The 17,208-nt window shown below is 36.3% G+C and overlaps 1 protein-coding gene across 2 annotated transcripts; it reads left to right on the top strand.

The window, feature by feature from the left end:
- The first annotated feature begins 4,126 nt into the window (after positions 1-4,126).
- LOC142630886 (uncharacterized) lies at positions 4,127-8,766 on the top strand. Of its 2 annotated transcripts, XM_075804942.1 has the most exons (5): positions 4,132-4,494; positions 4,732-4,942; positions 5,448-5,839; positions 6,449-6,572; positions 8,380-8,766. In XM_075804942.1, the coding sequence occupies exons 1-4, from the start codon at positions 4,265-4,267 to the stop codon at positions 6,558-6,560; spliced, it is 945 nt and encodes a 314-aa protein (XP_075661057.1). In that variant the 5' UTR covers positions 4,132-4,264; the 3' UTR covers positions 6,561-6,572; positions 8,380-8,766. The 2 variants fall into 2 exon arrangements, with proteins under 2 accessions (XP_075661056.1, XP_075661057.1); XM_075804941.1 differs by lacking the exon at positions 6,449-6,572 and having other exon boundaries at positions 4,127-4,494.
- The last annotated feature ends 8,442 nt before the right edge of the window (positions 8,767-17,208 follow it).

The raw sequence follows: 17,208 nt of genomic DNA, 5'->3' as shown, positions 1-17,208 counted from the left end.
GTACAGCACGGCTAAAGGAGGATTAAGACAGTTCAGAAGGTACCAAGAACAAGAAACAGATGAGCCTTTTCTCGATGCAACCAATAATACAGCGCAAGGCCTGAGGATTTGGAAAGCAACGGCTCAGGGGTAGGAAGCCGGTGTCTCGGGAACCCAGAATAAGAGATCTACGAAAGGAAATGGTTGGGAAAATCTTCGGTTTTCCCAGGAGAAGACTTCACTTACTGGGAAAAATGACAAAAAGGAAGAGGCGGCTAAAAGGGGGTACGCCTGAAAAGAGAAGACAGACAAAGAAAGGGACTTGGAAGGCAAAAGCGTCTCAGAGTAGGAAGTCAGCAAGACACTTTCAAGGGAAAAAACATCAAAAGAAGGAAGCTATGGAAAATAAGGAAAGGAGTAGTTGTTAAAGGAGCTGAGATAAACAGGGGGCTCTCGTACCCAAGGGGCCAAGGGGGAAGAATTAATGGTACCCTGAAACCCTAATGTGACACTATAAAAGGGGGAGAGCAGCCAACGTTGGGAGGCAATTGGGCAGGAAAAAGAACAGATAGAATCATTAAGAAAAAGCTCTGTAAAATTCAAAGAAAACAGGGAAATATCTCCCGGTATCACAGAAACAACCACCAGAGCACATGCTTGGATTCAAAAGGATTCAAATTTTGGAAGTCTTGAAGACCTAAAAGAGTCATCTAAGTTTGTAATTTTTGAGCTTGTTTAAACCTTGCATTAAATCCTGGTGAGCTCATTGTAATCCATAACTAAGAAAATCAATGAAATATATTCCCCACTGATTTCAGGACCCCGAGCAATTATTTCGTTTCTTCCTTTATTACATTTGTCTACCCTGCTATTTTCTTGTTGATCAATACGTATATTCTCGATTGCTAGTGTATGTGTATTGTAGGAGTCTCGCCCTGTTCACCACTTGGTCTTTAAACAGCTCATTTAGCTGCGATAGACCAAGCCCATCCCTTCAAACTACAATTAGGAAATCCAGGATCCTTGTTTAAACTTGGGCCTGGATACTGTTCAAAAAGTGACTCCCACAGGCTTTAATGAAGATAGTGATGAAGTGACATGTGGGTGGCTAGAATTACTAATTCGTGGTGACTGAGGTAGTGATATGGACATGTTGCAATCCTCTGACCCAAGAATGAAAACGTTGCAAGAGAATTCAATCATTTGTTTCAATGTAGCCTTTAAAGTATCTCACAATTTTTTGTTTTGGAGCAGCAAATCACCGGTTGTGGAGATGAGCAAAAGTAGTTTGTAGAGAAGTGTCTCTCCTTTTTAGTATGGTAGGGGTTTTTTTTCCCCAATTTGTTATAGGGATGAATTTCGATAGGTACATTTTGTGAATTTCTATAATTTCTTTTCACTTTCACGTTGTTATTGTTTCTTTAGATTACTGCATGCTATTGTGATTGATGAATTCCAAATTTGTGATGCAATTGGAGTTTGATATGATAGTAGAAAAGAAATCTGTTGATTTAGATGAAGGTTAAATATAGAAATGATAAATTTTTTCTATTGAAGAAATTTATGAATGAATTTAATTTTATTAATATGTGAATTTGAAATTATTAATTTTAAGATGTTAAATTAAGTCTATTACATCACATACGTTTTATTTAAAGCAAATTCATATAAAGCAATTTGTATTAGCAATTGTTCTTCAAATTACCTAAATGCATGCTTAATGGTTTTGAGAAGAAAGAGTTCTGAATTTTACTAATTATGAAATTTACTTGCAAAGGTAATTGAGCAAGACAGGAAGCAAGCCCATAGTGTGTGTTGATATCACTTGATTTTACTATCGAAGAGTAAAAGAATTACATAGTGAGATATTTTTCCTTTTAAATTTGTAGGATATTTTTCCTTTTAAATTTGTAGGACATACTAATGAGATGCACTTTGGACTCAATTTTCAAAGTCGGGTTTGGGGTAGAATTGAATTGCTTGGAGGGGTCAAGCAAGGAGGGAACTGCATTCATGAAGGCATTTGATGATTCAAATGCCTTGGTCTATTGGCGCTATGTCGATCCATTCTAGAAGTTGAAGAGGTTTCTTAACATTGGCTCTGAAGCTGCCCTTAAGAAGAAAATTAAAATCCTTGATGATTTTGTGCATGGAGTAATTAGGACCAAGAGGGTGAAACAAGGTTGCGTAAGTTCTAAATTTGTAACAAACTAACAATGCCTATTTGGGGAAACTCAAGATGTATTTTATTATTTGTAACTTCCAATGCTATTTATCTTTTAAAGGGCTTTGGTACAATGACATGTACCACTTGCTTTGATAATCTGGACTATTGGTATAGTTGAATCTTGATGATTTAATTTAATGATTTCCAGAGTGACAAGGAGGATATACTTTCAAGGTTTTCGGTCGAGAGTGAAAGGAATCCAGACAAAATGAATGATTAATGTTTAAGGGACATAATTTTGAATTTTATGATCGCAGCAAAGATACAAGTGCAAGCACTCTCTCATGGTTCCTCTATATGCTTTGCAAGAACCCTCTAATACAGGAAAAAGTTGCGCAAGAAGTGAAAGACGTCATTGATAGTTAAGATAATGGAGCTAACCTTGATGATTTCATGGCTAATATAACTGATGCAACACTAGATCAAATGCATTATCTTCATGCGGCATTGACTTAGACTTTGAGGCTATACCCTGCAATTCCCTTCGTAACTAACCTGTAAACTTTATTCATTTCCAATTTTGACACTAATCTCACCATCTGTTACAACCAGCTTTAATGCTAATAAAAGTAGCGTCAAGAATAGAATTATGTGAAGGTGAGGTTATCACATGAATAGATGTGAAAAAGATTGTGAACAATCGTATCTTTAGCATTATTCATTTATTAATAAATAATTAGAGATTTATTTAATGAGTTTAAATTCTATAAGGATATGGCCTTCCAATTTCAACATGCCATATCATCTTATCAAATATTAAAAAATAAGCGCAATTACACCCAATCAATTCTAATACTTATATTCTATAAAAAAAAAAATTATAATACTTATGTGAAAATCCAACCAAATTAGGGGTTTGTTGAGATGTTATTAGGTATTGTAGGATGTATTGATTTTAATTAAAAAGCTAATGTGGCAATCTCTTATTGGATGGTGTAAAACATGAGTTTTACACCCCATCCTTACCAAATTTGGGTTTTTCTTTAATAGGTTCTAATTTGCTAAGCCCATGATGATAATATTTTTGATAGATTTTAATGTGATCCCTTTGGTGTACTCCAAGGATGGGAGGTGTGCAAACATGGATGACATTCTTCCTGACAAGTATAGAGTGAAGAAAGGGGATGGTGTATACTACATAGCTTATGCCATGTATACGACATAGCTTACATTACACATAATACTCATCATACCTTTACGTTTTTTTTGTGTGGTGTAATAATTTTTCATCACCCCTAGATTTTTTTTATGATTGAAAAATATAGTAATTCCAAATTATAATAAATGCTCTAAATTAACTCTCACCCAAAAAATAGAAGAGCCTCTGAGCACGCGCGTGAGCGCATGCTCAGAGACTAGTGTTTTTTAATGGCGAAAAGGAGATGTAGGTTACAATGGTCTAACAAAGGTCACCTCAGGTGAGTTAATTGAAACTTTCCAAACCACGGGTAAACATTATTAAAATGGATCTAACAACAAATGGATAAATTGCAATTACTCCAAATTTTTTTTATAATTTAGGGACAAGACTAAACTTCATGTAAGTATTACAATATTTTTGCCGAAAAGAAACATGTTTAAAAAAAAAAAAAAGAAGGAAAATCTATGTCTCAAAGAAAAAAAAAATATTTATTAAAAAAATGTGCTTTTTGATATAAAAAATCTGATTAAAAAAAGGTGTCAAAATAAAAGAAAATTAAAAAAATAAAAATAAAAAAGGGAAAAAAAACCATTGGGCCAGGTCAGACTGGCTTGGACCAAGTGAGGTCTGACCCAGACCCAGATCTCTATTAGCGGGAAAAAAAAAAAAAAAAAAAAAAATGAAGAAGGAAGATGAATATTTAATTTAATTTGATTATTACATTTAAATCCCGTTGACCGGTACGGTCAATTTGCTTTCTTAAATTACAAAACCCGAAAAAATAGAAAATTATTTTTTGTAAAACCCTAAAATCTAAAACCCTCAGTTCCTCTGTCTGAAAAGTGAAAACTGAAATAGAAACGCATCATCATCTAAGAGGTAAATGTAGTTGGTGTGGAAGTGAATTTCAAATAGCAATGGGAAAGAATCTGATCGCAAGAATAGCAGCAGCAGCAACAACCCAGTCCTACAAATTCAACAACCAATCCCAATCCCAATCCCGTAACAAAGTAAAAAATATTGATCAGTGGCGTAGATATTCCAATTCTAATTCCAATGCTGCCTCTGTTCCTGACACTGACAGAGTAGTTCGTACCAGGCTCTCCAAACTTGAACGTCAAGCTCTGGTCGAAACCTTTGTTAACAAGTAACTACTCTCTCTTCTCCATTTTTTCTCTGTAATATTTGTTTGTTTGGGACACTGAAGCCCTTTTCTCGTCTATATCTTTCACTATATATTCTCAATTCAATTGTACAATTACAAGCTGAGTTTATATGCGAATTATGACCTACGTTTATATATATATATATATATATATATATATATATATATATATATATATATATATATATATATATATATATATTGTATTTTTAATTGCAGGTATAGAGAAATGAATGCTGGAAAATTCCCAACTGCTTCTTTTGCAGTTAAACAAGTGGGTGGCTCTTATTATACTGTTAGAAAAATCATTCAGGAGCTACAATACAGATCTAAACTGTCTTCCTCGGATACCAGCAAAGGAACTCCATTCTTAAAACCAACAATATCCTCCTCTCCGTCTCAACAAGTCCTTGTAAAGCTTGCAATGCCGGTGAGTAAATTAGTTTTAATTACAAATTATATGGTTTTGGGGGGTATATATGTACTAGTACATCTTCAACGTCACACGTCTTATGCTGAATACATAATATTTCTAGTTATCAAGGCAATATTCCTGATGCCATTTCAGATGGCCTATTATGATTAATTTTGGCCTTTTTAGATGCTAAATGTGTTATAAAATTATAGACAATGCTTGTAGTATGACTATCATATCCTGGAAATAAGTTGACCAAGAGTGGTCGTCTTACCATTTGTTTCTAGATGCCCAAGATGTAATTAGCCTAAGATCATCACAGTCACAATTATGAAATGAAATGTTTTCAGAGCAAAGTGCTAGACTTGAAAATCAAGCTGCCATACTATGATTTTTTCCCCATAAATTTCATATAAATTGGTGCTTCCTAAAACATGTTCTATATATGTATATATATATCACTTTCTGTGCTTCCTAAAACTCTTCTATATGGCTTATAGCATCTCTTATTTGCTTGCAGGGTAGTCACTCTGATATTGATGCAAAACAAAGCGATGTCCTTAAGGGGGATGCTGAAGTTTCTCCTTGCTTAGAGAAACCAGAGGATGATAAAGAGGTGGAAGCTCAGCAAAATCATCTGCTAAAAGAAGAAACTGAGGATGTTTCCCGTTTATGTCTTGAAATATCGAGGGATGTTGAAAATGATGGAGCTCAGAGTGATCATTCTGGCTTTGCTGCAACTGAAAATCATCCGCCAGTTGGGGAAATTGAGGAAGTTTTGCAACCATGCCTTGAAAAAGCAGAGGATGATAAACAAGAGAAAGCTGTTGATCACAACTTGCCAAATGTTGATGGTCTAGGGTCAGAAGCGGAGCAAGATCAAGGATCTGTTGAACTAGACAAAAATGTGAAGTAAGGGTTTTTCCCCTCTCTCTTTCTCTGTCTGAATTATCATCATTAGAAATTCATACTGTTACTAATGTAGTTCCAATTATAAAGTCTGCAGTACTCTCATCACTAAATTATTGATGACCATATTAGTATAGCTGTATCCCTAGTTAAGGCGCTGCCTTCACAAAAATGTGAAGTAAGGGTTTCTACCATAATCTTTGCATGATTTACTTGATTTTTGTACTTCAACTGCTAGTTAGTTTAGATATTTTACTGTTTCCATAGCACACTGCCTGTGTGCCTTGTTTTCATTGTATTTTCTCATTTCTTTTTCAATGAAGTTATTTTCTTATCCAAAAAAGAATGTGCTGCTGTGTACATGTCCTTGTTATGCTCTTTTCAGAGCAGTTGTGTAAGCACACCGTTGAAGCTCTAATGGGTTATTTCTACCTAAAATGGTCTAGCTTCTTTTTATTGTGAACCTGTCTCCTATCTTAGATGTTATTTTCCCTTGAACTTACACAACCAAGATTGTTTTTCTGTTCCTGCATTTTTCTTTTTCATGAATTCTTTATCCTTTTACCACTTATGAGTTGGATCTTAAGGCAAGGTGTCATTTTCCATGTTCAGAGATGATTCTACTAGGCAGGAAAATGATGCAGAAGTTCCTAAGAAATCATCTCTGTGGGGAAATCTGAAGTCATTAGCAGACGGCATCATCAACATTTGGAGAAAAATGTAAATTTTTATTCAGGTAATGGTTGGAAATGTTAGAATTTTAATCTATTGTCAGGGAGGTGATGATATTGTATATCTAGTTAAAAATATGAGATGTGATAGCTCTCTTTCAGCTAGTACAAGCCTATAATCCGCCCTATGTGTGGATACCTTCTTTTTATTTTCTATTATTGGCAATAATTTAGCTATATTTATTTGACTTTCACCATAATTTTTTTGGCTAAAATGCAAAACTAACCCTCTAAGTTTCTTTAGATTTCATTTCAGTCCTTTAATGCTTTCGTTAATTTCAGTCCTAAGTTTCAGATTTATTAAATTAATGCCTTTTCGTCAACTTTTGTTAAAAGTTTTTGGAAAAAAAAAAAAACTAAAAATTATTTTTCCATCATTAATTGAATTTTTTTAATTTAAAAAATTTGAAGAAAAATTGAAAAAATAACAACATATAACAAAAGTTGATGAAACAGCTTTAATTGAATAAACTTGAAAGTTGGAGGATTGAAATGAATGAACGCAAAGTTAGAGGATTGAAATAAAATCTGAAGATGGCAAGTACTAAATGTCAATTGACCATCAAACACTTTTCAAAGAGGTTACTCACCTTAACCATTTGAGATGGTCACCATTAACAACCAAATGTACCAGTCCTGAACTCTGAACACACATGTAGAAAAGATAGCATAATGGAAATGCAACAAAGAAAAGAATAGCCAAGTTGCCAACTAATACAGCTCACAACCTAGCTACTCTTGTAGTCTTGTTATATATTTTTAATCTTGATAGAGATTGTACCAAGAAGGGATTCCAAGAAATATTAAATTGGCTCAAAAGATCAAGAAGAGCACCCAGAAAATTACCATTGTTTAGATTTTTGGTTAAGCGGCCATTGTCCTTCCTTTGGGCAAGTGTTGCTTTTAAGATATAGAGGGGAAAAAAAAAGTATGCTTTTACAAAAGATAGAATAATGTAACTTGCACCAAGATAGGTTTCCAAGAAACATTAAATTGACTGAAAAGATTAAGAAGAGCACTCACACAATTACCACTGTTTAGATGTTTGGTTAATGTGGTAGTTGTACTTCCTTTTATCAAGCCTTGCTTTATAATCTACAGAGAAAAAAAAAGTTTTTATCAGAAATATGTGTAAAAAAAAAAAACCCTCTTCATCCATGCTTCATTTCTCACATGCCCTTCTTCTTATGCTTGCTTTCAAATATTAGTTGTCAGTACATGGTTCATCCATTCTTGGCCAATGAAACATGAGAAGTACTGAAAATGTGGAAGTACTAAATTTTTGTCATTAGAACTGGCAACAACATGGATGTTAATTGGAGATTGCCATGCAAATAAAAAAGGTGTATGAGAGAGAGAGAAGAGGATATATTACAAAGTGGCCTTGTAGGTTTGTTTCATAGTTGTCCTAGGATGCTTCTAAGGTTTTCATGTTCATGATCTTGAATGTGTATTCCACCTGCAATTACCCTGTACCATAGGAAACATGATTGAACTGAGGTATCTTGGCTTAAGTTGGACATAACTCTGGACAATCCCATCATCTATGGGCAATTTGTGGAAACTTCAAACTATAGATACGAAGCTTACATGGCAGAAGAGAGTTTGGGCTATTATTTGTGCAAAGTTAGGTCTAAGCAATCTTTTAGTTGTATGATTACTGTAATACAAATATTGTGCAAAGTTAGTTATGTCTCCTGGCTTAATATGAGGCACTCAGCTTTCTCTTATATATATGATTTGAGAAATTAGATATCATCTTGAAATTCATATTTGACATAATCATATCTCCCTCCATTTGGTTGTTTACAGTGCTTTACAGCTGCGAACTTTGAAGGCTGCAGCTGGTAGCTCAATTGTTTTGAACCAATCAAAACATGATTTTTTCCCCATTCCCATTGACATTGTGGACGTGGAGAGAGAGAGAGAGAGACGATCTGATAATTTGGTGCAGGTAGTAGAGTTTGTGCCATCTTGATGATCTGGTGTAGGTCCTGACTTCACAACAACGATGACTTAAGATATGTTCTAGTGTGCTACAATTGAATTGGAAGCAGAATAGATCAAAACGTGACAGACTTTCTTTTTGGAAAATTTGGACTGTATATTGTTTCATAGAGGAAATGGAATTTGCGCAGTGTACAGTGGATTTGAACCTTTATATTATATATATCAATGAGCAGGTGGAGGGTTGGGAAATGTTGACTAGTCAAATCTAACAATGTGTGATTTTCAAGAAAAGATGAATTGATCATACAAAAGCATAAACTGAATATGGATTCCTTATTTTATTTTATCTTTTTATTTTATTTTATTTTGTATTTGAATTATTCCTACTATTCAATTGATTTTGGTAGTTCACTTGCATTGTATTATTTTCTAGCTTACCACAGGCACTAGTAAGCATGTAAGGTGGTGTTTGGTATGGGAAAATTCACATTATCCTGGTGTCTAGGTTCTTAGGAATGTATCCTGGTGTCTAGGTTCTTAGGAATATAATACCTGACAATCTGAATGTTTGGAAATGTAATTATTTTTGTCTGATTTGCTTTAGAATCTAATAAAAATCATGAGAATATGAAATGCTTATATTTGGTTTATTTTAAAGAATATTATAAGAATTATATATTTTTTCTCAAAATACCATTTGATTTGTAAATACAATATCATTTTTTTTAATCCTCCTACAAATAAATTACGAGAAACAAAATATAAACTATAAATCCTGAATAATTCAATAGAAATATAGTATACCATTTTTTAAATGACATGTATAATATAAAAATAATTATTTAAATTGTCAATTTATAATAATAATTTTTCTATATATTATTTCTATTAGTTAAAGGGTAGGGATGAGGGATAAAATTGGTAGTCTATACAAAATATAACTTTTATCAAGCATGAGAATGTGGATTCCCACATTCTAAAATCTACTTTTATTTATTTATTTATTTTATACAAAAAAGAGCATTGAGTGAGAATCCAGATACCTTAACATCTAATTCTCTTATGTGATTTATAACCAAATGTGAAAATCTTTCAACATTGTCAGAAATCCTAAAACATTATCCTATACTACACGCCACATAATATTGAATCATTGGAGGAATTTACTCTAAATCATATTGGAGGAATTTATTTCAATTCATTAAGTAGTGGTAACCATCCTAGGTTATTAAAGCTGAGTTTCCTAAAATGTGAAAATCTGCCATTTAAAAAACATAACCTTGCTGCTTTTGTGAAGCAAGGTTTTGGCTAAAACTCACGTCAAGGCTTTATGAAAAGCCTATCCAAATGGGCTCTAAATCACATGATTGGTTAAATTATTTAGAAAGTTATATAATCACATGAGGAGAGAGATAGGCCCAAAATACTGATCAGTGCTCAAATCTGATTTTTCCTTTTCAAATTCTACTCCTTTGATTTCTTTTCTTATTTGAAGCTTCCAAAAACACAACCTTGCTACTTTCGTGAAGAAAGGTTTTGGCTAAAACTCACGTCAAGGCTTTATGAAAAGCCTATCCAAATGGGCTCTAAATCACATGATTGGTTAAATTATTTAGAAAGTTATATAATCACATGAGGAGAGAGATACGCCCAAAATATTGATCAATGCTCAAATATGATTTTTCATTTTCAGATTCTATTTCTTTGATTTCTTTCCTTATTTAAAGCTTCCAAACATGGTAGACGACCCAAGCACTCCAACTGCACCTCCTTAGACATTTAAGCATGGTCATTTAGCTCCTTTTTAATTTTAGTTTGGCCTCTATTCTCTCACAAACTCCCATAAACTCATCTTTTTCACATGATTTCCTAAAAGTAGAAAATCACACGCAATGAATGACATCTTATTCAAGAAATTATATAAAGATAAATAATAGAGACTAACGCAAATCATGACTTAATTATACAACTTAAGTATAGTAATAAGGAGATAATGCCGACATAAATATATAACAAGTATATATTTTAAGGCGTTATCATGTACGCGTATCCGTTCTTGAGTTCATGCGTACGCGGTTTCCAACCTGTGTGCGTATGCCTGGTGCCTGCGTACGCAGACATGGGGTTGCATGCGCATGTTGCTAGTTAGGAACCCTATTTTAAATCCTATTTTATTAGTTTTTTTTATCCAAATGCAAATCTAACACCCTTTTTTTCATCCTTTTGTAGACTTTGCCTCCATTTTTAGGTAGAGGAAGCACCAAACGTGTGGCAGCATGTTATAGGATCCTTACTACAGAAACAAGGACGCACATTCGTGCAGCGGGCTTCAAGCTGATTATTTGTTTGCTACCGAAGAGGTCTACTAGTGCTATTCTAGTGTAGACTTCGGTTGAGAGGTGGTGGGACACTACCCATAACTTCCACATAGTTGATAGGGAGATGACTATGACTCCCATGACTTCCACTGCATGACCGACCTTAGGTGTGATGAGGCTTTCATAAACTTGGAGGGCGAGTCGAGCACTCAGTTGGGCATAGACTTGCTCGGGAGGAGGTACACCATCGAGACAATCCACTATTTCGACATTGAGGCGAATTACAGGCCTCTCCCACAGGTGGCAGTTGACAACTACGTCAAGATGGCTAGGGCCTTTTTGCTATACATTCTAGGGGCATATCTCTTCACCAACGGAGGGCAGATGGTGTCTTTGAGGTGGTTGGCCTTCTTCTGTGACTTTGAGAGGCCTCTGGATGCCAACTAGGCAGGCGTGTCTTGCCTACTTTTATTTCACCCTGGACACACTCAGTTGGGGGACTTTGCGCCAGCTAGTGGGGCTTTGGAAGCTCCTTGAGGTTAGTTTCTTTTCCCTTTCTTTTGTACCTCTTGTACTTCTCATTCATATGTCATTAGACTGTGCATCATGTTCTTGCAAATCGTATTCATGTTTCCATCTTACAAACTATCATCTTCCAAACTGTTCATACTTGTTCATATCTGTATCTTGCAAACTATACCCATTCATCTGGCAAACTGTTATCTTGCAAACTATCATTTTACGAACTGTTATTTTGTATACTGTATCCATTCTTTTTTCTCCATTGTTGGGCCATTCAATATAGTCTCATTGCCCGGGGAGTGAATGTAGATCTGAAGAGCTTCTCTTCAGTCAGGGCTCATTTTAATGGGCTATCTTCTGATGAGGTGAGTTAGGATTTTAATGCATTTCTTTATTTCTTTTGCATGTCTCTTAGGTTTTCTCTTCTTTAACCCTATGTGCTGTTACAAGTCAACTAAAGTCCTTGGGCGGGTGCCCCTATTGTTGCGAACCCAAAATTGGAGGTGGTTGCCATTGTCATCTCCGGGATTACTAAGCCCTTCGAGGGTGCTAGCTTAGGGTTGCTCTACCTAGCAGAGAGGGTACGTTACTTGTTGTTAGGTGAGGATGCCCCACAGGTTCCGATTGACCCTCTGGTGTTTATGCTTGCCTTACTTTCCATGATGGACACAGAATACTAGTTGTGGAGGAGTGGCATATCCTATACCCAGCGAGTTTCAGATGAGCTGGACTATGAGGAGTTCAATGATACTCGTCTCATGCCTTCCCTTACTCCTACAGTATGTATTCTCTCTTCTCATTCATATCCCTTCTTCCTTTGCATTGCTTCACATAATGATGTTCACACGGGATACTCATGTCAGGTTGGCCCTACTGCCGGTGCTCCCATTGACCCTCCTCGCTTACCGTGGTCAGTTTATGTCTATGGTCTTGATGGCTTTACTTGTGAGTTTCTAGTGGGACGCAATACAAATGTCCTAGGCTACCCTTTTCCTAAAGGTACACGAGCGGTGAGTTCTTCTTCATTCTTGTCTCTTTACTTTCTACTCTTGCATCCCAACAATTGTTCTAACACTTTTTCCTTCAAAATTCAGCCCACTGTTCAGGAGCATGAGGAGCTGATTTGGCTTGTGGGGAACCTCAAGATGGAGATGATGGAGTATTCCCGGCAGATCTATGGTCCTTGAGGGTTTGTATACTTGAGTGATAATGATGATGATGATGATGATGACGATGATGGTGGTGATGGTGACAATGGGGGTGATTCAGAGGAGACTCCTAGCTACCAGCCAAGGAAGAGGAGATTCCAGTGATCCTGCAGATAGACAGACATAGACACACAACATATTTATTTATTTATTTTCTTTTTATTAGCATGTATTTCTGCACTTTCACTTTTATTTGAGACATTGGGTTGTATTTAAGAACATATTTTACATTTATGCTTTAATTTAGGACATGTACTTAATTTACAACTTATGGGGATAATTGCACAATTCTATGCAATTTTGCTTTTCTTGATCTTTAATGCTTGAAAATTTGAGCTTGATTATGTATTGAGTATTCCTTTAAGCCATAGGACTCATGGGAGGGGTCTTGGTGGAGGAATCACACTCCAAGTAGGAAAAGGAACTCGGCTCTGCCTCCTTTCATGCGTACGCGTACGCAGGTCTTGACCATGCATACTCAACTTTGACTCTGCGTACACGTGTCGTGGGTCAGAATAACCCTAGCTGCCCTATTCAAGTATAAAATAGCCATTGGGGGCATCCAAACATTCACCAAACGTATTTTAAGCTTAGAAAACACTCTTCAAGGCTTTCTAGTGACAAAATTCTATCCTTTAGAAGTCTCGGCATGGATCAAGAAGCTAGGCCCTAGTTTTAAAGAGGCTCTCATTCCTTTTGGTCTCTCTTGCATCTTTCCATATCACCAAATCAAAGTGGATGAACCTCTCCTTCATGTTGCTGCCAACTTTTGGATTCCCACCTGGCATGTTTTTCACTTTAATGGTGTGGAGATATGCCCCACTCTTGAAGAATTTAGCGCAATCATGGGCAAACCCGAAGTTAGCACTCTTATACTATTGGTGGGGATCTTCTTGCCCTGGTCCAGGCTCTTTTAGGTGTCTTTCTTAACATGACATAACATTGGTGCATGTTTAACAAGTTGAACATTCGTCTAATTTTTGCATACTTCTCTTAGCTAACTGTTCCTATGACCAGTTAATGCTTTCTGTTTATGTATCCTTGCGAGATACTTCTTGGTACAAGAGATGGCTTGCATAGATCGAAGAATATGCTTGGTGGTTAGCGAGTTGAGGAGTGGAAACCTTATGAGCATGATCTTGGCTGAAACTCTCAATGGCTTAGATGTGTTTCATAGGAAGGAAGCAAATTTCTTTACGGGGAGCCCTCTCCTTTAGATATAATCCCTACTTTTTGCCCAGGTTCTTAACCTAGCGGTACCCCTCAAATTTTTGCATGGATTGCCTTTCGGTTTTCAATCCATCGAGGCTCCTTATATCGTCTTTGTCATTTTTTCTTTTCTTTTTATCTCTCGTTTTTCCACTCATGCTTTCTTTTTCTTCTCCATCTTTTTTTTTTCCCTTTCAAATATGGCTATACAAGAGGCTTCGATTGCTCCATCCCCCTACTGTTCCTCCTAGTCAATATCTCTCCGAGCACTATTATGACTGTAGGCCCAAACACGCTGAGATGAGTTTTGATGAGTTCACTGAGTTCATGAAGCGCATTGATGTCACAGATATTCAATGGGTAGTGGAATGGTGGCGCATTTCAAGCATGGTCCACCTCAGCTCTAAGGATAACTATCTCCCTTTAGTTGGGCTTCGTTGTTGCTCTTACTACTCTACATGTTGCATTGCAAGGCAATTTGGTGATCATCAAGGAGCTCCTAGCGATGATGGTTTGTTCCATACTATGTCATTTACTAATAGGATCTTGGGCAGAATCTATTAGTCTTGGCTGCGATGGAGGGTGGCCAAGAGGATCTGTTTCCTTTAATTCCTTCATCCAACTTTGGGTTACAAGAAATGGCTAGAGGCTAATATGAAGTGGGTTCCCATAGATGACAAAGCTTACAAGAGGTCCAACAAAAGAAAGAGGATTGACTGACTACCTTGATATGCCCCAAATTTAATTTTCTACACTTTATGATTCTCATGTCTTTTCTTTTGAATTTGATAAAGGATTGGAATGTTCTCCCCAATGGAAATAATTTATTATCTTTTAATTTGAGCAATAAGAGAATCATCTATTTATTATCTTTGCTTATTGTCATTATTTCTCTTGCTCTCTCTCTCTTCTTTTTCTTTCCATTTTTCCATGCCATGTAATTTTTGCCCATGACGTCCTTATAGGAAATCTCCCCATGCCCATGATCTTCTCTCCTATCTTTTGCCTAGACCACCCTTTCAATTTTTCAGTCTAGTGGGGTTCTTTTGCCTTAATTTTTGCCTAGGCCATCCTTTCGGATTTTCAACCTAGCATGCTTCTTCTTATTTTTTTTATTTTTATTTTTATTTATTTTTTTTATTTTTTTTATCATTTTTAAATGTTATATCTTCGGAGCCAGTCCATGTTGATTGGATGAAGCATCTCTTTGCCATCCAAATTTGTAATTCTTGTAGCAACTCCTAACTTGGTTTTCTCGATAATAAAAGGCCCAGACCATCTTAGCTTCATCTTCCCCCTTGGATCAAATTTTCATCTCTAAGTACTTTTAGGACCAAGTCCCCTTCCTTAAGGTTTCTAGGTTTCACTTTCTTGTTGAATGCTCTAGCAATCCTCTTTTGATACCCTTATGCATGGTATTGTGCCCTAGCTCTTTTCTCATCTATCAAAGCCAATTTTTCATACCTTTCTTTCATCCAATCTTCTTATAGGACCTTGGATTCCACTAGCACTCTCAAAGATTGTATCTCTACCTCAATGGGAAGGACCGCCTTGCTTCCATAGACCAAAGACTAAGGGGTTTCCCCAGTCGATGCATGTATAGAAGTTCTGTAACCCCATAAAGCAAATGGAAGTTTTTCGGCCTAGTCCTTGTATATCACCACCATCTTGGCTAGGATGTTCTTGATGTTCTTATTTTCTGCTTCTACAGCCCCATTAGTTTGCATTCGGTATGGTGAAGACTTGTGATGCTCAATGTTGTACAACTCCATGATCCTTCGAACCTCTCTCTCGAAGTGGGAGCCATTATCTAAGATGATTTATTGTGGTACCCCATACTGGCAAATGATGTTATTCTCTATGAACCAAGCCACATGCTAAACTTTCAATACAGAGTAGGAGGTCGCTTCTACCCACTTGGTGAAGTAGTCAATTGCCACTAGGATATATTCCCGTCCATTCAAAGCCTTTGGGGCTATCCTTCCAATCATATCTATGCCCTAGACTGAGAAAGGCCAAGGAGACGTCATGCTGTATAGCTCGCTAGGTGGCATGTGATTCAAGTTTGCATGCGTTTGGCAGTCATGGTAACTCTTCACAAAGTCTACACAATCAGTCTCTATTGTATTACAACAGTATCCCATCCTTAGGACCTTTATGGCTAACATTCTTCCATTCATGTGAGGACCACAAATCCTTTGATGAACTTCTTCCATAACCTTTTTAACTTTTTCTTTCTTCAGACAATGGAGATGTATGCTATCATAAGACCTTCTAAAGAGCTGTCCTTCACATAGGATGTATTGGATAGCCATCATCCTTATTGAATGATGTTCTTTCTTATTGGCACTATCTGGATACACCTCTATTTTCAAGAATTTCATGATGTCATAATACCAAGGAACTCCTTCTTCTATAGTCAAGATTCAAGACTAGATTTCCCCCTTGTGTACTAGTTTATAACTTTTCCCAATCTTTAGGGGTCGTGTCCATACTCCTTCGGGTATTTCAACCATGGAGGCTAGGGTAGCCAAGGCATCTGCAAACTGATTCTAAGCAGTAGGGATGATAGTGTATTCAACCTTATCAAAGGTTTTTGTCAAATCCTCTAAAGATCAAATGTTCTTCTTGTACCTTACATAATTTTTGTGCTTGTGCTATAGCCAAGGTTGAATCTCCAAATACCTTTGCTTCTTTTACCCCCGATTCTTGGAGAGGTTTCATTCCAACGATACAAGTTTCATATTTTGCCATGTTATTGGTTGCCTTTAAGTTCAATTTGACAGCCAAAGGCACATGGAATCCATCTAGAGTGATCAAAAGTATAGCTCCATCAAAATACATTTTCCATAACCCTAATTCAATATCCAAAATATCCTCATCTGGGAAATCTTCTTTTCCAACATTTCCTTCTATGGGGTTCTAGGCATAAAAAAGCTGATACTGCACTCCCTTCGATTGTATTTCTTGCCACATACTTCAAATCATGCTCCGCTAATAGGATTAACCATCTTGACAATCTTTCACTTAAGGTGGGCTTCTCAAATAGGTACTTCAATGGGTCCATTTTGGCTACTATCCATGTTTGGAATGGTAGGATGATGTGTCTCAACTTCTATACGGCTCACATGAGTGCAAAACATGACTTCTCTATAAGGGTGTATCTAATCTCATAATCATGGAATATTTTGCTCAAATAGTACAATGCTCTTTTATTCTTGCTATAGTCTTCTTGTGCAAGCATGCTCCCGACCGCATCTCCTATGATAGAAAGGTATAGTAGTAATGGCTTCCCGTGCTGCAGAGGTAACTAGCATTCATTGTTCCATGCATAGGATTCCTTCTTTCTCAAAAGCTTGAAGATGGGCTCACAAGTGGAGGTGAGTTTGGTGATGAATCAGTTGGTGTACTATAGTCGACCTAGGAATCCCCTT

This window comes from Castanea sativa, chromosome 4, assembly GCF_040712315.1.
Source record: "Castanea sativa cultivar Marrone di Chiusa Pesio chromosome 4, ASM4071231v1".
NCBI classification, from domain to species: domain Eukaryota; kingdom Viridiplantae; phylum Streptophyta; class Magnoliopsida; order Fagales; family Fagaceae; genus Castanea; species Castanea sativa.
The sequence above is the reverse complement of the archived record's forward strand: the minus strand, read 5'-3'. Positions and strand labels throughout refer to the sequence as shown.

Excerpts from the sequence above, each read along its gene's own strand:
- LOC142630886 (XM_075804941.1), top strand. The coding sequence starts at position 4,265 with ATGGGAAAGAATCTGATCGCAAGAATAGCAGCAGCAGCAACAACCCAG. Across the intron at positions 4,495-4,731 it reads GTCGAAACCTTTGTTAACAA|GTATAGAGAAATGAATGCTG; the intron begins GTAACTACTCTC and ends TTTTAATTGCAG. Across the intron at positions 5,840-8,379 it reads GAACTAGACAAAAATGTGAA|TGCTTTACAGCTGCGAACTT; the intron begins GTAAGGGTTTTT and ends GGTTGTTTACAG.